Here is a 23,681-nt window from a genome sequence, read left to right as displayed (position 1 = left end):
GGCCACATGTCGGCAAAGTTATGTGACATTAGTGACGTTTGTACTATCTTGGTTTTAAAGCCTTTACTTTAAAATATACGCCGTTCAATAGCTGAGCTTAATCTTACAGAGAATGATCAAAGCTCATGTAGAAACAAACAAACAAATGAACAAAAGATTTTCTCCTTCATTTCTGTCAAACAAAGCTGTATGAAACGTTTCCAGCTGTTAGTATCATGGTTGCTAGGCAACTTGGGCAGCGCGACGGAGGCTAGACTGTCCCATTTCACAAGCCTCGCACTTCCGGCCTTAGCGGTCTTTGAGTACGCGGCCCTTGTGGACCGTTAAGGCTGCGTACTTTAAGGCTGCAGACCCTGAATTGGGATACAACCAATGACTGAGCTATAGACTGAAATGCATGCAGTAGTGATGGTGGTGATGATGGTTGTGGATGGTTGAGCCTCTGGAACACAGGGAGGACTGCTGGGCGGGCTTGCCTGAGCCTTCAGCAGAAACAAGAACGGGTGCACGCACCTGCCGGACACTAGCCGTTCCCACCCCAGGAGTAGGTATGGGTGCGGAGACGGGCTGTATCCTGGCTGACCTCACCCTGGGGACCGGCATGGGTGCAGGGGTGGACTGGTTCACAGCCCCCCTCACCCTGGAAGCCAGGACAGGCACCGGCAATGGCTGGGCAGCTGCCGTTCTCACCCGAGGCGCTGGTAGGGGGTGCAGAGACTGACAGAGCCTCAGCCGGCCTGGAAACCAGAGCAGGGACCAACTGGGCCCCAGACTCTCACACCCGAGGAACTGATACGGGTGCAGGGGTACGCTGGGCCCGAGCTGCCCTGGGAGCAGGAACACAAGTAGGCAAAGGATTGGGCCCAGAAAAAACAGTCTTAGAATGGGCAGGCTCAGGGTTAAAATGTACTGGGTCAGCAAAAACAAACTTATCAAAAATGAATTTTGCACTTTTTCCACCACGCTTTACAGTCTTTGTTTTAGGAGTGTTTAAAGGGTTTGAAGAGTTTGACTTGTCCTTATTAAATCACCCCTCCCAGGGAGCTGAATGAAAATAATTTTCCCAGTCATTGTCATCATCCATAAGGGAAGTTCCCCATGGATCAGAGGTGAGTTTATCGTTCTTCTCAGTTGTGGCTTCAGGTGGAATGTGTGAAAGGCAGTCATTATGACTCACCACCGGGAGTTGCTCAGCAGGTGAAAAGTGACGGCGGCGTGAGCGTCGCTTCCTCTGAGGTGAGGAATCTGACGGGGTGTACAGCTGAGCCTCTGACGTGCAGGACGGCAATGCAGAGGCTGGCGCGTGAGCATCAGAAGAAAAACTGAGCACTCCCACCTGAAGCGGCCGAGGCTTGGGTGCGAGCGGGGCAACAGGCGGAGGCTTTTGGCAACTTCGGGTTCCTCCGAAAGCCAGCCGATTTCCTCGGAAAATCCGCCCGCAGTCAGGAGTGCGCCACGGCCTCCAGCGGAGCTCCTCCTCCAGCTGGGCAAAGGCAGCATCCTGACGCTCACGCAGCTGGGAGCGGTTTTCTGGGTCCGTGTAATGGTCGCGTTCTACCCTCATGTTTCGGCTGTGTGGCAGGCAGGGATTGGACCCAAACGCAAACTCACGGGGACACGTGGGATAAACTTGAAAAGCACAGCTTTATTGCTGGAAAAACAGCAGGCAGGATTCAGAGACAATACTAACACAGTACAGAGGAAACAGAAGGAACATGAGGGTAGAACTAAACCTAAGAGCTAGAAATCACAACCCAGAAGGACAAGAAATCTAGAAAAGCAAAACAGGACTCAATAAACAATAATATAGAATCAAAACACTGGGCCACAGGCCCAGGACCGTGACAATAGAAGTAAAAGACTTTACAGCTTTAAATTCTAAACCATCTGTGTCAGTAACAAAATAAATGCCAAAAATGAGATTGTGCTGCTTTTTGCTTAAATGTAACATTTTAACCTAATATCAAAACATTTCATGTACATGTATTTTTAAAGAAATTGTTTGCTAGAATATCAAACTAGCTGTACTCAAAGAAAGGTGTGGTTCAGCAATTGCAATCTTACATTGAGAAACAATATGCTAAAAATATTTGACCTGCACATTTGACCTGGCCCTCAAAAGTCTTAGCAGCCAGGTTAAAATGATGCATCTTCAATGAATTTGCCAATATTTTCAGTTGATAAACAAACTTATTATTGTTCAAATGCCCTCTAAAGTCTGGAGTGGGTTTTCAGGTGGAGATATTATATAGCAGCTGGGTTTAAGGAAAAATGAGCACAGCTTTAAATATCCACACCATCTGTGTCAGTAACAAAATAAATGTCAAAAATGAGATTGTGCTGCTTTTTGCTTAAATGTAACATTCTAACCTAATATCAAAACATTTTATGCACATGTATTAAAAAAACATGTTTGCTACAATATCAAACTAGCTGTACTCAAAGAAAGGTGTGGTTCAGCAATTGCAATCTTACATTGAGAAACAATATGCTAAAAATATTTGACCTGGCCATCACAAGTCTTAGCAGCGAGGTTAGACTGATGCATCTTACAAGACTAGAAAAAAGAAGGAAGAAACGTCTAAATGTGGAAGAGGGTAGTGGCCTCTTCAACCTCTGTGCTCTTTCTCAACTTGTATTACAAAACACAGATCAAGTCTTGTATTACATATCTTTATTCTTAAAGCATCAGAGCCTGGAATATCATCCTAAAGAATGAAATTACAATTTTCCAAATTCTTGAGTATTTAGAAAATTTTGAAATTTAGGCAGTATTAAATTAATCACATTTTAAAACATGCATCATATTATCTACTACTAGAGGTGGGAAATAATGAAGTACAGACAATTTATTTCTGTACTTAAGTAGAATTTACAGGTATTTCTACTTGAGTATTTATTTTTCTCAAATTCAAAATTCAAATTTTATTTGTCACGTACACAGTCATACACAGTACAATATGTGGTGAAATGCTTGGACAACTGCTCGTGACCTAAAGAAAACAAAAAAAAAAGGAAAAGGCTATGAATAAGATAGGAAATAAATATGAAAAATTAAAAAGGGCAAATTTAACTAGGAAGGAATAAAATATAAATTAAGGTTAAAAATGAAATAACTGTACAACACAAATTAGAATGAAGGGTAAATTTAACTGGGAAAGAATAAGATAAAATATATAAATTAAAGTTGAAAATAAAATAACTGTACAACAAAATACACAATATAGAACTATATAAGAATGTATGAAGAAATATAAATAAATATATACACAATAACAGCAGCTGTACAAGTATTAACCGGAACTTTTGACAACTTTTGACAACTTTTGACTTTTACTCCCGACATTTTTAAACAAATATCTGTGCTTTCTACTCCTTACGTCAAAAGGGGCTCGTTACTTTAGGTTTGATGCATTTGAGGAGAGTTATTATTTCATGTCACTGTGGACCTTGACACATCAAACCAATTTGACCCTAAACAGAAAAAAATGAAAAGTCAGCTGGGCATACATTGTTCGATTTTTTCAGTCGCGTTGGTCAGCTCCTGCTCAAACTGTACGATTGAATTGCAGGGGTTAGAAGTTTGTTGGTCATGATGCAGGGTCTCACACTATACAGCCCAATGCTCTGATGCGACCTGAGTGCTCGCACTGCGTCTATAACATGAAGTGATAATATGAAGCTTATAACACAAAATCTGTCTCTCGCTCTCCTTCTCTGTCTTTCACTCACACAGACACACACACCACCATCAACTTTGCTAAATTGCTAATGAAAAACATTGACCAGGCAGCTGCAATTGAGCAGCAATGTCCATCTCTTTTCACGGTTGGTGCGGCCGTGATAATTTTGTGAGGCCATATCGAAAAGGCTCGGATGAGCTTGCTAATGTTCTACAAGTTGTGCCTCCATCACTTGTGTCCAGATCACACGCTGCACTGCCGTGCTACTCCATCTGTTTCACTTCCATTCTGTGTTTGTGCGTGCGCAGTCTGAGAGGTTGCATTGATACCCTCATGAGGGGCAACAGGACTTCAAACAGGCTTGATTTTCTTGCGACCATACGGTTGATGATCGGGAGCTGGTCGTGAGGTGTTAATCGCTTCTCGTTACCCCATGCTACAAGATGCACAACACATGATTAAAGCAAGACTCGGGCCGATAGTGTAGAATATAAAGATAAGCATAAACGGTGTTAGTGTAGAGGATGAAAATCAACCAGGACAACTCGTAAAACATCTGCTGACGTCTTGTTGAATTCAGGTCACAGCCTGATCACAGCTGGGACACTGAGAAAATCTACTGACCCTCTCAACTGAAATTATTGTGAAATATAATTCCTTTATTAGAATTAAAGTTTAGACTTAAATAAAATTTATGTTCCATCACATTAATGCAGTAGAAGGTCCGGTTAGCAATATTTCAATAAAAAGAGGTGGTAGAAATGTTCTTCAGGGAGCTACTTTTACTTTTTTACTTTGAGTGCACTTCAGAGCCAGTACTTTTTCCACTTTTATTTAAGTCTGGACTATTTTTAACACTAGTATCTGTACTTCTATTTAGGCTAGGAACGTTGGTACTTTTGCCACCTTTGTCTACTACATTATATATAGTAGACATTTATATTATATATAAATGTCTACTATATAGTAGAATAGTGCAAAGTATTATATTTTGCACTATTCTACTATATATTATTGTATACTTGTATTCTATTGTGCATATTGTATATCTTATTACTCTGTTCCTCTGTCTCTCTTGCTGCATTGAACATGTGTATGACAAAAGAATTTCCCTCGGGATAAATAAAGTTCTTCTTATCTTATCTTATCTTATCTTATCTTACTACTGACAGTGCTGTCATCATTGTGACTCCTCCTGCCAAAGAATTGCTTTAAATGGTTGCCTTACCTTTGTTATCACACCCTATGATTTCTGCATTTTGGTTTCAACAACTGTTGTGATACTTTCAGCAGAACACTCAACTCATAAAAACCCCCCCAAAAAAACAAACAAACGCTTGAATTATTTTTCATGGGACTAACACAATGGACTGGATAATTCATGCTACACTGTTCTCATCAGGTAAGACAAATTTTGTGCCTTCGGATTTTTCACTCTGTAATAATTAGAGATGGCACGATACCACTTTTTAATGTCCGATACCGATTCCAATATCATAAATTTGGATATCTGCCGATACCGATGTGAATCCAATATAGCGTATTTTGTAATCAATAAAACTGTTTTTTATAAATATCTTGCTGCATTTTGTATAAGTTCACACTCAAGTTTTAAAAAACAAGAGACTGAAGCTATTCTGTTATACCTGTATGCAAAAAATACACTCCACCCAAAACATTTTGAAGTTCAGCAACACTGATCAATCTAATAACTTTAAACCTACACCATCCTCCCTATTCTGGTATTTTAAAGAGTACTTACCCACCTAACTACTTACCCACCTAACTAATAGGGTTGCCAACAAAAATATTAGGGAACCACCCCCCGCTCTTAATTGATGTAAACTTTAATTTAATGCAAGTGTAAAACAAATGCACAGAAATCAATTATTTTTCTACAATAATTAAATAGATTCAAGATCTTTCTTCAACAGAATTGCAGACTGCACCTTACTAGAGTGTATACAGGGAGTGCAGAATGATTAGGCAAGTTGTATTTCTGAGGAATAATTTTATTATTGAACAACAACCATATTCTCAATGAACCCAAAAAACTCATAAATATCAAAGCTGAATGTTTTTGGAAGTAGTTTTTAGTTTGTTTTTAGTTTTAGCTATTTTAGGGGGATATCTGTGTGTGCAGGTGACTATTACTGTGCATAATTATTAGGCAACTTAACAAAAAACAAATATATACCCATTTCAATTATTTATTTTTACCAGTGAAACCAATATAACATCTCCACATTCACAAATATACATTTCTGACATTCAAAAACAAAACAAAAACAAATCAGCGACCAATATAGCCACCTTTCTTTGCAAGGACACTCAAAAGCCTGCCATCCATGGATTCTGTCAGTGTTTTGATCTGTTCACCATCAACATTGCGTGCAGCAGCAACCACAGCCTCCCAGACACTGTTCAGAGAGGTGTACTGTTTTCCCTCCTTGTAAATCTCACATTTGATGATGGACCACAGGTTCTCAATGGGGTTCAGATCAGGTGAACAAGGAGGCCATGTCATTAGTTTTTCTTCTTTTATACCCTTTCTTGCCAGCCACGCTGTGGAGTACTTGGATGCGTGTGATGGAGCATTGTCCTGCATGAAAATCATGTTTTTCTTGAAGGATGCAGACTTCTTCCTGTACCACTGCTTGAAGAAGGTGTCTTCCAGAAACTGGCAGTAGGACTGGGAGTTGAGCTTGACTCCATCCTCAACCCAAAAAGGCCCCACAAGCTCATCTTTGATGATACCAGCCCAAACCAGTACTCCACCTCCACCTTGCTGGCGTCTGAGTCGGACTGGAGCTCTCTGCCCTTTACCAATCCAGCCACGGGCCCATCCATCTGGCCCATCAAGACTCACTCTCATTTCATCAGTCCATAAAACCTTAGAAAAATCAGTCTTGAGATATTTCTTGGCCCAGTCTTGACGTTTCAGCTTGTGTGTCTTGTTCAGTGGTGGTCGTCTTTCAGCCTTTCTTACCTTGGCCCTGTCTCTGAGTATTGCACACCTTGTGCTTTTGGGCACTCCAGTGATGTTGCAGCTCTGAAATATGGCCAAACTGGTGGCAAGTGGCATCTTGGCAGCTGCACGCTTGACTTTTCTCAGTTCATGGGCAGTTATTTTGCGCCTTGGTTTTTCCACACGATTCTTGCGACCCTGTTGACTATTTTGAATGAAACGCTTGATTGTTCGATGATCACGCTTCAGAAGCTTTGCAATTTTGAGATTGCTGCATCCCTCTGCAAGATATCTCACTATTTTTGACTTTTCTGAGCCTGTCAAGTCCTTCTTTTGACCCATTTTGCCAAAGGAAAGGAAGTTGCCTAGTAATTATGCACACCTGATATAGGGTGTTGATGTCATTAGACCACACCCCTTCTCATTACAGAGATGCACATCACCTAATATGCTTAACTGGTAGTAGGCTTTTGAGCCTATACAGTTTGGAGTAAGACAACATGCATGAAGAGGATGATGTGGACAAAATACTCATTTGCCTAATAATTCTGCACTCCCTGTATTAGACTTATTAGTTACTATATACAGTAATGGATTTCTATACATTTAATCAGATGACCACTTTTGTTGTAAGATTCAGACAATTATTTATTCAAAGTTTTTAAATGACAAAACACAAACAAAAATATTTCTTTGTGTCCCCCTTTCCCTGTTAATGCCCAACCTGGCCCCTGACAAAACTTTGCTAGACCCGCCCCTGCACAGTTACCAGCCGTCAGCTATGTAGAAAAGGATCCTGGTGTTATTTGTCTCTCAGAAACAGTTCTTAACTTCCCTTTAACTCATTTATATCACCTAAAAGGTGAACCTGTTTCTACATCACCTGTTCAGCACCGATGATTCAGTAAGGACATCTCCTGGTTTCATCTTCATGTTTCCCTCTCACCAGATAACCAAACCGACATAATGACCAGCAGCTTTTACAGCTGTGGCTCCAGCAAACACCAGCTGATACTAGAAAGTATTATTAAATAAACTCTTAAGAACAGCTGATCACACTTAAACGTGCTGCTGTTGTTTAGCCGCTGGTTTCCTCTTTCTGGGGCAAAGTGAACGATAAACAAACAAGAAAGACGGGACTTTCGGCAGAAAAGCCGATCAGCTGATCATTAATCAGTTTCACGTTTGAAATAATAAAATAATAACAGGAGAGGGCGGGGGAGTGAATGAGAGAAGTAGATGCAACTGCGCAGCAAAGACAGAATAACTCCAGCTTTGTGTCTATTTTTTAATTCTAGCTGATGTACGGGACAAATCGCTTCCTTTTCAGCTCAATATGGAACTCCGATGGCCAGTCCAGCTGTGGCTCAATATATCAGTTGTTAAGCTTAACGTGGAAATACTAGGAAAACATTCAGGGATGAACTTACACACTTGCTTTACTTCTCTGGGATAGTTTTCGCCAAGATGAAATGGACAGGTCTGGCAGACTTCAGCTGCTCTATACTAGAGATGGCACGATACCACTTTTTTATGTCCGATACCGATACCGATATCATAAATTTGGATATCTGCCGATACCGATATGAATCTGATATAGTGTTTTTTAATCAACAAAACTGTTTTTTAAAATATCTTGCTGCATTTTGCAAGTCTGCAAGTTCATACTCAAGTTTAAAACAACAACTACACTAAAGCTATTCTGTTATACCTGTATACAAAAAAAATATTTCATAGTTCAGCAATACTGATCAATCTAATAAACTTAAACCTACACCATCCTCCCTATTCTGGTATTTTAAAGAGTACTTAGCGTAAATATTAAGCAACCTAACTAATAGGGTTCCAACTCCCAGCAACAAAAATAAAAAAATAAAAAATAGGGAACCACCCCTCACGCTCCACCTCATGATGCTTAATCGACGTAATCAACCTTAATTTGATAAAGTGTGAAAAAAATGCACAGAAATCAATTATTTTTCAAGAAATATTAAATAGATTCAACATCTTTCTTCAACAAAATTGCAGACTGCACAGATGGTACCTTCCCAAAGGAAAAAGTACTATAGCTTACTAGGGTATATATATTAGACTTAATAGTCACTATATACAGTAATTGACTTCTATTCATTTTACATAAAATTAAAACTTTGGGTGTCAGATAATTATTTATTAAAAGCTCGACATTTTAAATGAGAATAAGAAAGAAAAGTATGTCTTTGTGCCCCCTTTTCCCTGTTCATGCCCTATCGGCCCCCCTGGCTAAACTTTGCTAGATCCGCCCCTGCACAGTTACAGCCGTAAGCTACGTAGAAAAAGATCCTGGAGTAGAAAGTAATATTAAATACATTCTAACAACAGCTGATCAAGCTTAAACGTGCTGCTGTTGTTCAGCCGCTGGTTTCCTCTTTCTGGTGCAAAGTGGGCCAAAAGCAAACTAGAGACACGGACTCGCGACAGAAAAGCCGATCAGCTGATCGTTAAGCAGTTTCGTGATTGAAGTAGCAGCAGGAGAGGCAGTCGCTCCATATATCGCTTGTTAAGCTTAAGGCAGGAATGCTTTACAAACATTCAGAGATGGACTTACACACTTGCTTTACTTCTCTCGGGGATAACTTTGTCGGAGATGAAATGCCGGGTTGCTAGCGAAGCTCCACATGCTATCCAGACCACCGACAGGTCCCGCATGCCACAGCCGCTCTATCACGTGATGCATACTGCTCCGACTGCTAACGTTCTGAGGTGAGTTAGGGCGTGTTGCAAGTTTTGTGAGGTGCTTTCGTGATATTTAATGGATCGGATTACATTTTTTATTTTTCTCCGATATCCGATCCAGTAATTTAGGTCAGTATCGGACCGATACCGATACGTAATATCGGATCGGTCCATCTCTACTCTATACCGCTCCAATGCGCCGAGCTGGGTTACGCCAAGTAGCGCGTTTTGTGAGGTGATTTTGTGATACTTCGGATCGGATTACATTTTGTATTTCTCTCTGATATCCGATCCAGTAATTTAGGTCAGTATCGGACCGATACCGATACGTAATATCGGATCGGTCCATCTGTAGTAATAATAAATGTGTGCAAATATGGGACGGCTATGTGCCGTGCAGATGCAGAGAGGTCTATTAACACATAGTGAGTGAGAAAGGTGACTGGAAAGGAAAAACTGAGTGCATCATGGGAATCCCCAGCAGCCTACGTCTATCGCAGCATAACTAAGGGAGGATACAGGGTCACCTGGTCCAGCCCTAATATGCTTTAGCAAAGAGGAAACTTTTAAGCCTAATCTTAAAAGTAGAGATAGTATCTGTCTCCTGAATCCAAACTGGAAGCTGGTTCCACAGAAGAGGGGCCTGAAAACTGAAGGCTCTCCCTCCCATTCTATTTTTAAATACTCTAGGAACAACAAGTAGGCCTGCAGAGCGAGAGCGAAGTGCTCTAATAGGGTGATATGGTACTACAAGGTCATTAAGATAAGATGGGGCCTGATTATTTAAGACCTTGTATGTGTAGCCCAGGTATATTTTATGGGGCTAAGTTTTATTTCCAGTTGGATATATCTGAATAGTTCTCTTGTTCATTTTACTGTGTTGTAGTAGTAATAAGAAAGTGTGTTGAGGTGCTTTTACTTTGAGAGGGAGCGAGCGGAAGGAGAGAGGGAGAGAGCGGAGGCAGCCACGAGAGGAGAGAGAAAAGCGTGCTCGAGATGCGGCTAGCGTCTACAGAGACTTTTTTCCAATGGACAGTGAGGATAAATCATCCCACGCCCACGGCTGAGTAACAGAGCGTGACTGTGAGGTGGTGCAGCCCGGACTGGTTTGCACTGTTGCCTCGAAATATCCCTAGTTAGCGGCGTGCTAACTTGGCTAATCGGAGTTAGCCATAAAGGTGGACTTCGCTGGACGTCACCTGACCTGCACGGAGTGGGAGGCTACTGACTGCCAAGGCGGGCTGATCAGGTTTGCTGCTTAAAAGGAGTAAGCGTGCAGCTCGGCGACCTAAGGGACGGACCTCTCGGTGTGCCGTGAGGGTATTGTGGACAAAAGACTAAGGTTTCCAGGTAGGAGCACCATTTTGTTTTCTTTTAGGACCGTTGGTTCCTACGCACCCTAGCATCGATCCAGGCCTGCACCGAGGGGACTTGGGAAACTGGGTGGTGTGAGAGTGTGTGTGTGTGTGGGGCCCATTACAGTAAAGAACTGTGTAACTGTTATTATTGTTATATTTTGTCATTGCAAGAGACTTTTTACTTTATTGATTTATTGGGTGTTTACCAATTCATTCAGTAAACCTGCTTGGTTTAAACATAAGATTTTGTGTCTAGTACTGTTTCTTATCTATAGTTCAAAGTAAGGTAAAAGTGTATCTGTGTGTTATACGTGTGTAAATCAGGGGAACTTGCACTGAGGGCAACTAAGTAAGTTTAAGATAACTAGAACTCAGGGCGTACCCGGCTATAGTGGAGTACACAGCCAGGGGCGCTACATAAAATGGAGGCACCGCTGGGATATTTTGTTGTTTAAGTCTGAAGTTCCCAAGCACGTGTATTTTGAGATAAAAGCAGTAACTTTGATATTGTTTGGTCATGGATGTTCAAGCTATGCACTCTGAGTTGTTCGAGGAGCTTCAGGAATGGAGTCGTGGAGAGACCTTAGATGAGGCTCACACACTGATGGTGCTTACTCCCGAAGGAGTGGAGATAGACCAAATAGAGCACACTCTGGAGAGTGTTAAAGCTTTGGGTCGAGTGCGGGTCAGAGGCCGGAGATACAACAAAGCGCTTGATAGGCTAACTGTCCTGTGTGAAACCAAAGAGAAAGTAGATGCCACAAGAATCCCACCTGAAGTGTACCCTACGGGGGCTGGTGAGCCGTGGCCCATCATAGTGACAGCTGAAGCTTCGCCTCGTGAGGATTTTTCCCAGAGTAAATCGAAACGCGGGGCAGAGGCACAGGAGAATGGTAACTCTGCAGAGTCGATAATCCGTGCTGTGGGCGATTTGTTGGCAAAGATGGAGAGACCCTCCAGTGAAGGCAGTAGTTATCGTAGACTCAGAATGTTCTCAGGCACAATACCAACACCGGTTGGAGAAGAGACATTCGAACAGTGGCTTGAACAAGCACACCTAATGGTGGAGGAGAGTGACAGTTCTGCTAAAGAAAAGAGGCGCAGAATCATTGAGAGTCTTAAAGGTCCAGCACTAGCGGTGGTGAAAGCTGTGAGGACAGCTGATCCTGATATTAGCCCAGAACAATGTCTAGAAGCTGTTACAAAAGCTTTTGGCAGTGCTGAGACGGGTGAGGATTTGTACTTTGCTTTTCGGTTACTACAACAGCAACCGCAGGAAAAACTATCCGACTTTCTGAGGCGATTAGAGCAGTCGCTGAGCAGGGTAGTGAGTTGTGGTGGAATTGAAGCCCACCGTGTTGATAGGGCCCGAGTAGAACAGCTCCTTAGGGGTGCCGTGTACTCCGACATGATGTTAGTGAAACTCAAGCTGAGAGACAGGAAAGAAACCCCACCCAGTTTTGTAGAGCTCTTAAGTGAGATCAGAAGTGAGGAGGAGTATGAAGCCTCCTGGGCTAAATTGCATCTGGTAGCACACAAAGTCCAAGCACAATCAGAACAGGATAACAGACAGATTGAAATTCAGAATCTGAAAACTGAGATTCGAGAACTGAAGTCTATGGTCTCATCCGTGGTAAACCAGTCATGCCCCGCACCAAGAGAAGTTGCAGAGCCTCTTCCAACAAGCAAGACTGACGGTGTAGAGGGTTCAGCAGATGGCGAAGTGGTTGCACTGAGAAAACGGGTTAAAAGGTTGCAGCAGAAGCTGGACGCCAGAGAGCAAAGGTCTGTTGTGTCCTCTCCAGTTTTGAGAGTGGAGCCGTCCAGGTCTGATCTGAACTCTGCACGGACAGGTAGCACCAGTGATAAAGAAAGCAACTTTTGTTACCGCTGCGGAGAAAATGGGCATTTTGCTAGTAAGTGTGGAAATGCCGCAAACCAGGCCAAGGTTATCCAGAGGTTCATTCAGTCACGGAAAAAGCCCAAACGACGGGAATCATATCCCAAACCCCCTGATGCAGGTGATACTGTGTGTTCAGTTAAGAAGAGTGAAGTAGTCATGCTAGAGGACAGAGGGATCCCTAAAGGTTTGATAGGTCCATCTAATGTAAAGCAAGTCAGAGTGAATGGTGAACCATGCAATGCTTTGTTAGACAGTGGGTCAAGAGTAACCATCATTTTTGAGAGCTGGTATAAGGAGCACTTGTCAGGTGTCCCAATTTACCCAGTTTCAGGTCTGGCCATCTGGGGTTTGAGTGATTCTAGTTACCCTTATCTCGGCTATGTCATTGTGGATGTGGAATTTCCTGAGCAAGTCAAAGGAGGTCACGAGACCATTTCGGTCTTAGCTTTGGTCTGTCCCAACTCCAGAGGTCCGGACCAGACCCCCATGATCATAGGCACCAATGCCTCCCTTTTCCAGAGATTGGCCACCTTGTGCCAGGACACCGTAGGCGTGAGTAGCGTGCAGACTGTAAGCCAAACAGTTGGAGTTTTAACCCCACCAGCCCCTGTGGAGATCCCTGTAGAGGATGAGGGTGGAGTAGGCTGGGTGAAGTGGGTTGGGCCCAGCTCCCTGTCACTCCCGGCCGGTCAAAGCTGTCATGCTATATGCCGGGTGGAGCTAGAAGAACCACTCAGCAAAGGCATATTAATGGTGGAAGCATCCCCAACCATTCCGTTGCCAGCTGGCGTGCTGCTGCAGCCCATGGTGTTGCCTAGCTCTGCGTTGGAGGTAGACCATTTTGTTGTGGCAGTGCAGAATCAGTCTTCCCGGGATATCGTTCTCCCAGAAGGGACCGTTATGGGTCAGTTGTGTACGGTTGATACTGTAACTGCAGCAGTTGAAGTCTGTTCAAAAAAGGGGAAAGATCAGAGAGAGCTAGATCCCCTTCTCATAAATTTTGGCGACTCACCTTTGCCAAATGAATGGAAAGAGCGGCTCCGACAGAAGTTGTCCAAGAGGGCTAATGTGTTTTCCCTCAGTGAGTGGGATGTTGGTCTGGCAAAGGGGGTAGAGCATCACATTCGGATGTCAGACTCCAGACCATTCCGCGAACGGTCACGGCGTCTTGCACCAGCTGACATTGACGATGTGCGTAGACACATACAAGACCTATTGCAAGCTGGCATTATCAAGGAATCTCGCAGTCCTTATGCCTCTCCCATTGTCATTGCCAGAAAGAAAAATGGCAGCATCAGGATGTGCATTGACTATCGAACACTAAACCGCCGAACCATTCCTGATCAGTACACCACTCCCCGCATCGACGATGCACTTGATTGTTTGTCAGGGAGTAAGTGGTTCTCTGTCCTGGACCTTCGCAGTGGCTATTACCAGATACCCATGGCGGAGGAGGACAAAGAAAAGACCGCGTTCATTTGTCCGTTGGGTTTCTATCAGTTTGAGAGAATGCCCCAAGGTATCACAGGGGCACCCGCCACTTTCCAGAGATTGATGGAGAAGGCAGTAGGGGACATGAACCTCCTTCAGGTACTAGTGTACCTCGATGACTTAATAGTCTTTGGCAGGTCGCTGGAGGAACATGAGGAGCGACTTTTGAAGGTGCTAGACAGACTGGAAGAAGTGGGATTAAAACTCTCATTGGATAAGTGCCAGTTCTGTCAGCCGAAAGTGAAGTATGTGGGACACATTGTGTCTGCAGAGGGTGTTGCCCCCGATCCGAGTAAAGTAGAAGCAGTTACTAAATGGCCGGTGCCCACAGATTTGAAATCCCTGCGATCTTTCCTGGGGTTCTGCGGCTACTATCGCCGTTTCATAGCTAACTATGCTTCCATTGTAAGGCCACTCACTGAACTCACTAAAGGCTATGCCCCTACGCAGCGCAGTAAGAAAGGCCAGGCAGGACAAGGAAAGACCTACTTGAAGGAATCAGAGCCCTTTGGGAGTAGATGGGATCAGTCGTGTGTTGATGCTTTTCACCACATCATTCAGTGTCTGACCACTGCCCCTGTGCTAGCCTTTGCCGATGTAAACAAGCCATACACCCTTCATGTGGATGCCAGTCTGAAAGGTCTTGGGGCCGTGTTGTACCAAGAGGACCCCCAGGGGCTGCGGCCCGTGGCTTTTGCCAGCCGGAAATTGAGCTGCCCCGAACAGCGGTATCCAGTGCACCAGTTAGAGTTCCTGGCTTTGAAATGGGCCGTCGTGGACAAATTCCATGACTATTTGTATGGCGCAAAGTTTACTGTGCGCACTGATAACAATCCGCTGACGTATGTCCTTACCACTGCAAAGCTAAATGCAACAGGGCACCGATGGCTCGCGGCTCTAGCTAGTTATGACTTTAATCTTCAGTATCGGTCTGGCAAGACTAATATAGATGCTGATTTGTTATCAAGAAACATGGTTGATGACTTGAAGGAGACAGAATGGGATCAGGTCTCTCAAAGTGGCGTAAAGTCTATTTGTAAGAAAATATGCCTGGATGATGCAACTGAGACCAATGCGAGATACATCGATCAGTTGGGGGCACCTCCCGAGTGTGTTCCAGCTGTGTATGCTACTCAGTTAAGTCTGTCAGCAGTAGGGCGGGTGTCAAGGCCAGAGTTGCGACAAGCTCAAAGAACAGACGATGCCCTAGGCAGAGTGATCGATGCGCTGAACACTGGTACTTGGCCAAAAGGTATCCATTCTGACCCAGAGTTTGTGTTAATGAGGCGGGAGGCCAGCAAACTTGTCATGAGAGATGGGTTACTTTACAGGACAACCCGAAAGGAGTCCGGGGATGAGCTGTACCAGCTTGTGTTACCTTCTCAATACAGAGAACAGGTATTGCGGTCTACTCATGATGACATGGGACATTTAGGAATAGAAAGAGCCACTGACCTTCTGAGAGATCGGTTTTATTGGCCAAAAATGGCAAATGACGTGGAGCAGTATGTCAAAAACTGTGGGGTATGTGTCACCCATAAAACACCCTACAAGAGAGAAGCCTTTTTGCACCAGATGAGCAGCAAGGGTCCCATGGACTTGGTTTGCAATTAATTTTCTGTCTATGGAGCCAGACTCCAAGGGGATAGGTAATGTCTTAGTGGTAACTGACCATTTTACCCAGTACGCACAGGCTTTCCCCACCAAAAACCAAAAAGCCACCACGGTTGCCAAAGTGTTGGTGGACAAATATTTTGTGCACTATGGATTGCCTGCCAGGATACATTCTGACCAAGGACGAGACTTCGAGAGCCGATTAACCAGTGAGCTCTTGCGGTCATTGGGTATACGGAAGTCTCGGACAACTCCCTATCACCCCCAGGGGGATCCGCAACCCGAGAGATTCAATCGAACCTTGTTGTCAATGTTAGCGACACTAGAGGATGAGAAGAAGCGAACTTGGAGTCAACATGTAGGGTCGCTAGTTCATGCCTATAATAGCACAAAGAGCGATGCCACAGGGTATTCTCCCTATTTTTTGATGTTTGGGAGGGAGGCTAGGCTTCCCGTGGATGTTTGTTTTGGAGCATCTCCTGATGGAGCGGAGGAGAAGACTCATTCACAGTATGTGACGAATTTGAAACAGGAGTTGCAGAGAGCTTATCAGTTAGCCAATGAAGCTGTTGATAAGGTACACAAGAGAAACAAAAGAGCTTTTGATCGACGAGTCAGTTTCCAAGCCTTGGAAGTGGGAGACAGGGTACTCCTTAAGAATCTGGGGTTGAAGGGGAAACATAAGTTGGAAAGCAAATGGAACGCTGTAACACATGTGATTGTGGGAAAACTGCCCAACCTACCGGTGTATAGGGTGAAGCCACAAACGGGTCAAGGTAGTGTGAGAACCCTACACAGAGATCATTTGTTACCGATTGGGACAGAAGTGAGACTGCCAGAAGGCATGGCCAGAGATGAAGTGCCAGCGAGACCACAGACTCGCAGGATGGGAAAAGGAAAAGAGAGGGTAGAAAGCAGAGACGTGAGTCAAGACACTGGGGAGTCGACTGGATCGTCAGATGTAGAATACGAGAGGCCACATGCCTGGTACAGAGACTGTGTGGAGAAAGTGTTGAGGGAGGAGTCATTTAGTGACAATTCTCCATTGGCATCGGAGGATGACGCTCAAGCTATGTTTCTATCTGAGGGCAATGCCGAAGAGTCTCAGGAGGAAGCAGATGACATTGGTGATGTAAAGAACACCGATACAGAGTCAGAAGAGGAGAAGGAAAGACCTCTCTCAAAGAGATCTAGGGGAAGACGGAGTATTGGGAAAGAGGTCAGCAAATGCCTTAGGTCAGGGACGACTGGGAAGAGAAGAATAAAGCCAGTGTTGAGACTGTCCTACGATGAACCAGGGAAGGCTAGTGACCAACCTATTACTATTGTTCACAGAGGGGTTGTGATAAAGTTGGGGAATGCGTAAATGAAAAAAAAAAAAGTGAAGTTCTAAGAGTGTCTGTTATACATTCAAGATGTGTGGAGTTTTATTTGTTGTCAGTCGCCTTGGGAGATGTCTGATGAGGACATCCAGACGATTAGAAGGGGGAGGATGTAGCCCAGGTATATTTTATGGGACTAAGTTTTATTTCCAGTTGGATATATCTGAATAGTTCTCTTGTTCATTTTACTGTGTTGTAGTAGTAATAAGAAAGTGTGTTGAGGTGCTTTTACTTTGAGAGGGAGCGAGCGGAAGGAGAGAGGGAGAGAGCGGAGGCAGCCACGAGAGGAGAGAGAAAAGCGTGCTCGAGATGCGGCTAGCGTCTACAGAGACTTTTTTCCAATGGACAGTGAGGATAAATCATCCCACGCCCACAGCTGAGTAACAGAGCGTGACTGTGAGGTGGTGCAGCCCGGACTGGTTTGCACTGTTGCCTCGAAATATCCCTAGTTAGCGGTGTGCTAACTTGGCTAATCGGAGTTAGCCATAAAGGTGGACTTTGCTGGACGTCACCTGACCTGCACGGAGTGGGAGGCTACTGACTGCCAAGGCGGGCTGATCAGGTTTGCTGCTTAAAAGGAGTAAGCGTGCAGCTCGGCGACCTAAGGGACGGACCTCTCGGTGTGCCGTGAGGGTATTGTGGACAAAAGACTAAGGTTTCCAGGTAGGAGCACCATTTTGTTTTCTTTTAGGACCGTTGGTTCCTACGCACCCTAGCATCGATCCAGGCCTGCACCGAGGGGACTTGGGAAACTGGGTGGTGTGAGAGTGTGTGTGTGTGTGGGGCCCATTACAGTAAAGAACTGTGTAACTGTTATTATTGTTATATTTTGTCATTGCAAGAGACTTTTTACTTTATTGATTTATTGGGTGTTTACCAATTCATTCAGTAAACCTGCTTGGTTTAAACATAAGATTTTGTGTCTAGTACTGTTTCTTATCTATAGTTCAAAGTAAGGTAAAAGTGTATCTGTGTGTTATACGTGTGTAAATCAGGGGAACTTGCACTGAGGGCAACTAAGTAAGTTTAAGATAACTAGAACTCAGGGCGTACCCGGCTATAGTGGAGTACACAGCCAGGGGCGCTACATATGTGAGGAGCAGGATTTTGAATCCAATTTTGGATTTAACAGGAAGCCAATGAAGGGATGCCAAAACAGGAGAAATATGCTCTCTCTTTCTAGTCCCTGTCAGGACTCTTGCTGCAGCATTTTGGATTAACTGAAAGCTTTTTAGGGACTTCCTGATAATAATGAATTACAGTAGTCCAGCCTAGAAGTAATAAATGCATGAACTAGTTTTGAGAGATGAGTCCACTGTCAGAGGCTATAAGAAGATCATCTGTAACCTTCACTAAAGCTGTTTCTGTGCTGTGATGAGCTCTGAAACCTGACTGAAACTCTTCAAATAAGCCATTCCTCTGCAGATGATCTGTTAGCTGTTTGACAACTACTCTTTCAAGGATGTTTGATATGAAAGGAAGGTTAGAAAGGAAATACATACAACACAGCAACATTCTTAATAAGAAAAACTGTAGTATCCAAAACTAACATGGACTATAAATCATTTAGTGAAATAATATCCAGAAATACTTTAGTGATGGTCATTACTGTATTTACATTTTAGCCTCTGCTAACACAAATTAAATGTGTGATTAGCTCAGTTAGCTTCTAGCTGTAAATAGCATTGTTTTTTTTGTTGTTGAAATTCACTGATTGAAAAAGTCTTTCATAAATAGTTTTACTGAAACAAACTAAACGCTTGATTATAAACCATTAGAAAATGGTAAAACTGGATTTAAGATACAGAGATAATAAATTTATCATATCTGCCTTACTACCTTGTGCAGGGCTACAAAAAACAGGACATTTTACACCACTGTGACGTCATACTTCATCCATCCAACGTATTTATGACCCTGCACTCACCTTTGCTACAGGTGGTTATTTTTTAAATTCTTTATTTTTATTTTTTAATGCTTGTTTTAGTTTATTTTATTTTTTAATTGAACACTAGTATATATTCAGATAAAAATACACCTGAAATATATAAATGCACATATGAAAAAAAGCAAACAAGTGGAGAAGTACATTTTTTCTTTAACTGATGTTGAAAATATCAAAACATGTTACAATAAGGAAAAGCAGAACTTGAGGGTAGGGCTGCCACAAACGATTATTTTGATAGTCGACTAGTCACCGATTATTTTTGCGATTAGTCGACTAATCAGATCCATTGGACGTAAAACGTACAGCTTATTGCACCAGCAGCATCTGCTCTTATATAACTAGCATTAGCTTACAGCTTTAAGTGTTTAAGGTATGTGCTAACTAAAAATAAAGAAAAGATGATAGTTTATTAAATTTTAATGAAATTTGCAGATTGTTTCGGTGAAGTTTAATAAACTCCTTGCTATCTAAAATATAACAGGACACCGGAGTAAATTCTGGAGCATCTCACACTTCTGATAATCAGCTGTCTGCTTGACATTTATTCAGCTGTGTAAAAACTATAACTTTAATCTCAGCCAAACCGATTTACTCAGGAACAAATAAAATACTAAAAAAGCCAAACAATAACATTTTTAAGTTATCTAAGTGACTCATATATCATGTTTAACCTGAGTAGCGAAAGACGGCGGTGGGTTTGAAAACGATTTGCCGGGAGTCCGGTGTTCTCACAGCTCTAGTGACCTTGCCCCCGGCTAGCTATCGAGCTAGTGGGTAACAGACGTCTCCGAAAACGTCGGAGCGCTTTTGAAAATATGCGGTGTCTTGATAAACTGAGCAGATATTTGAAGTTTCCACAGCTACATTCTCGCCTAAAAATATGTTAAATGTGTATTTTGTGACCCAGAAAGAATAATAAGAGTAACATTAAAACTAACTAGCTGCCGCCATTGTTGGAAACTGAGCAGGGCCGCGCTATGAATTCTGGGACACAGCTTCTTCTTCGGGGTTTAACGGCAGCTGGCATCGTTGTACATGCAGTGCTGCCATCTTCTGTTTCAGTCCGTTATTACACTCTTAAATCCTGCTACTCATTCCTGCGTCTTTTGGGATCTTACAAAGCTTCAAACGACGCGTCGACTATTAAATCAGTCGTCGACGATTTTGATAGTCGACGTAATCGTGACTAGTCGACTAATCGTGGCAGCCCTACTTGAGGGCGTACCACTGTTACGAAATGTATTTCAAAATAGGTTTCGCAAAACTTTGAAATCATGACACTGTCATTGTTGAATGCTGTGACATGAAGCAGGAAACAAAAAAGTGTTAGCACTATGTGACGTTTTGACTACTCTTAGCATGTCCATAAAAGGAAGGCTTTATTTGTGTGGCAAAAATAAACAACCGGACAGCTGTAGGATCGCAACAATACACGATTTTTACTGGACAGTAATCATAGCATGGATCATAGAATGGGTGTGGCATGTATTGATGAATCTGACAGACAGTTTAAGAGGAAAGAGGAATATGCACACCAGTAAAATTTTCTACACAATTCAATTTTTAGTACTGCAAAATAAGCAAATGTGTACAGTATATTAATAGTTTTTCATACTGTAGCATAGCAACAGCATCTTTTCTTGAAAGTTTTAAGTGTCAGTATTTTGCTTTTGACAGATGGAGTAAGATATAAGAATCAAAGACACAAAACTAATTCCATAGTAAAATCTTAAGTATGTTTTTCAAGTGAATGATTACCTGCCAGTATGTTCAAATCTAGTATCTGACTTTGATGCTCTCTAGTGGTAACTGTGGAAAGCTGTGACTGGATTCAAGAGGTGGAATCAAACTAACACATACACTGTATGGAGTTCCTCATATGTGATTAGAATTAGAGATAATATAACCATGTTATCATCCTTTACAGTGGCTTTAAATAAAACTACAGATGTTCTTCCTTCTTCTTTATTCTCAGTGTTAAATGCTGCACTTTGTTTCACTATTGATCCCGTGGCATGGAAGGCCCTGAATAACTCTGCTGCTGGTTTTGGGTACCAGGTGGTTCAAAGACAATCAAAGTAAGTCACATCATACATTGTTATGTCGATCTATAACTGCAGGTTTAACAATCATTTCTGTTAAGGCCCACAGTAATAAACAGACAAGGATATAATACTTCTTAACAGGAAACATATGGGGTTTATTTAACCACAGTTTGCACTCTAGACTTCATCATTGTCTGAATTTATTTCCTCAGTTTGCTCGTCAGTGCTCCCCTTGAACAGTATTCACAAAATGGAAGAGGAAAAGTATATAGCTGCACCACATCTTCCCCAAACTGCCAAAATATCCAAATTGATGGTAGGTAACCAAATGTGATGAAACTCTGACAGAAACCATGTTGACATCAAAGAAATTCCCCACAGACGCTAGCACAGAAACTTGTTTAACTCAAATCACAATAAGTAAATATCTTAGTAAGTAACACTGAAACTTGATGAAGTAAAATAAGCAAAGAAGTCAATGTTATTAATAATGTTATTGTTACAATGTTTCTTTTGTAATTATTTAAAACTTTAAAATGAAGCAATAGTGAAACTGAATCCTATTTGCATTGATATTAAAGCTGCCTGTTATACATCCTGGTTCACAGTGGAGAGAAGTTTCGATGTCTAACACTTGTCATATCAAATGGGGAAATGTTTCAGTCATGGTTCTTTGCAGTCATCGATTTAAGTCTTGTTTTTTTCCTTTCAATTGCCTTTTATTAGTATTTAAATTTTCAATACACTTTCAATACAGCACCAGATTTTGCAGTCAACATGTCTCTTGGTCTGACAATGAAAAGTGATCCCGCAACACAAAACACTGTGGTGAGTTACTGAACTGCAGACACTATGAGAACTTTGTTAAAAGCACTGAGGATCAACATCCTCTATCCTTACATGTCTTGTTATTGTTGCATGAAGGTCATCCCATGAAAAACCAGTGTGGCTCCCACCTGTCCTTCACAGAATCAGGGTTTACAATAACTTCAGCATATTCAATGAAGTAGAAGTCAATGCAAAACTTTGTCTCCTTAATTTGAATATGTGTTTCTTTTTATTTCAAGTTTTACATATTTAAGCTGCATTAAAAACTAAATGTGTTTATAGGCCTGAAAACTTAAAAAGGTTTGAGGAAAAATGTTATTTAAAAACATATATGCACAAAATTTTTTTTACACACCCCAGATACTTTGGTGGCCTCTAACATGGATTTTTTTAATAGCATTAAGGGACACATTTGAATGGCTTTAAATAGACTGAAGTTATTTTTTAAAATCTACATATTCTGCTGGATCGTGCAATATGTTTTTTTTTTTCAGTTTTGGTTGATTTTATAAGGATTGAACCGATGTTTATGGGACTTTTTTTTTTTCTGTTTTTTTTGTGTCCCGTTTGGATCTTTAGCCATCAGAATTGTTGTCTTAAGGTTGATTTTATAAGGATTGAACCGATGTTTATGGGACTTTATGGGAACTTGACTTTGTCTCCTCTCAGGTGTGTGGTCCAACAATTCCAAGGGACTGCAAAAGTATCACCATGTACAACGGTGTGTGTTTTCACATGGACCGATCTAATACATTTGGACCACCTGTACCTTCTTCTCCAGACGGTAACAATAAATGGAGTTTGTGAAAATGTGTCCTTAATAATTAGAGTCCCGGTGCCTCCTTAATAAAAATCTCTTGCATTTTTACTTGAACATAGTCTTACAATCATTTATATTTGTGCTTGTATAATCTCAAATCAACTGAAACTGTCTCAAGACTTCTCTTATATATTCCAGCAATTAAGGGTTAATCAGAAACAGTAAATAGAAAATTATGTTTGTGTGAGATGTGATTACTCATAGATGAATATAAGTATAAGTTGTATGATTTGTTGATTATTTTTTTTGTTTGTTTACAGTTTTCCCGTCTAAGCCTTATTTCAGATTGTCTGTTTGGATTCATTGTATTATAGTTTTATCCAAAGAGCTTTTCTAGACTAATTTGACCTGAATCCATCAACACTGAAACAAATGATGGTAAAATTTGAGCTAGCCAAGATTAAATCTACAGCATAAAAATGTATTTAATTCTAATGATCAGAATTTTTTTGAGATGGTCTCTTCAATTCCCATATGAAAAAGAAATAGTAAAAACTTATATATGATTTACTCATGAAAGTGGCCACTTTCATGAGTAAATCATATAAGGCTTACATGATTTACTCATGAAAGTGGCCACTTTCTCATTACTTTCATACATTGTTTTAGTAAGTATCCAAAACATACAAGTTTCATTATATAATTTTTCAAGGGATCTTATATCTGTTTTCACTCTTATATGCTTTTCATACAAGTTTCACACAAGACAGATACAAACTTTATAAGGTTTATATATATATCTTTTCCATATGGGTTATTCAGAATGAAATAACCATATCTGCATGTAAAATGAAAGTGTTATTTGAAAAACAAATACAAAAACACCCTTTGATTTCAAATTCATTACAAAAATGAAACTAAGCCTGGTTGTTTGGGTTATGCAATGCATGACAAAATGCAAGAAGACTAGTACAGACACACAAGAT

The 23,681-nt window shown here is 41.8% G+C and overlaps 1 protein-coding gene across 1 annotated transcript; it reads left to right on the top strand.

The window, feature by feature from the left end:
- Positions 1-4,894: 4,894 nt before the first annotated feature.
- LOC147323254 (integrin alpha-M-like) lies at positions 4,895-22,889 on the top strand. Its single transcript, XM_086303516.1, has 5 exons — positions 4,895-5,085; positions 21,038-21,140; positions 21,320-21,423; positions 21,865-21,935; positions 22,605-22,889. Exons 1-5 carry the CDS (start codon positions 5,049-5,051, stop codon positions 22,740-22,742), a joined length of 453 nt encoding a protein of 150 aa, XP_086159642.1. The 5' UTR covers positions 4,895-5,048; the 3' UTR covers positions 22,743-22,889.
- The last annotated feature ends 792 nt before the right edge of the window (positions 22,890-23,681 follow it).

Source organism: Aulonocara sp. 'chitande type north' Nkhata Bay, linkage group LG8, assembly GCF_057382095.1.
Source record: "Aulonocara sp. 'chitande type north' Nkhata Bay isolate Kocher_YH1m ecotype deep benthic linkage group LG8, A_spYH_male_GT1.1, whole genome shotgun sequence".
NCBI lineage: Eukaryota > Metazoa > Chordata > Actinopteri > Cichliformes > Cichlidae > Aulonocara > Aulonocara sp. 'chitande type north' Nkhata Bay.
Note: the sequence above shows the minus strand (reverse complement) of the source record. Positions and strands in the feature narration are given on the sequence as shown.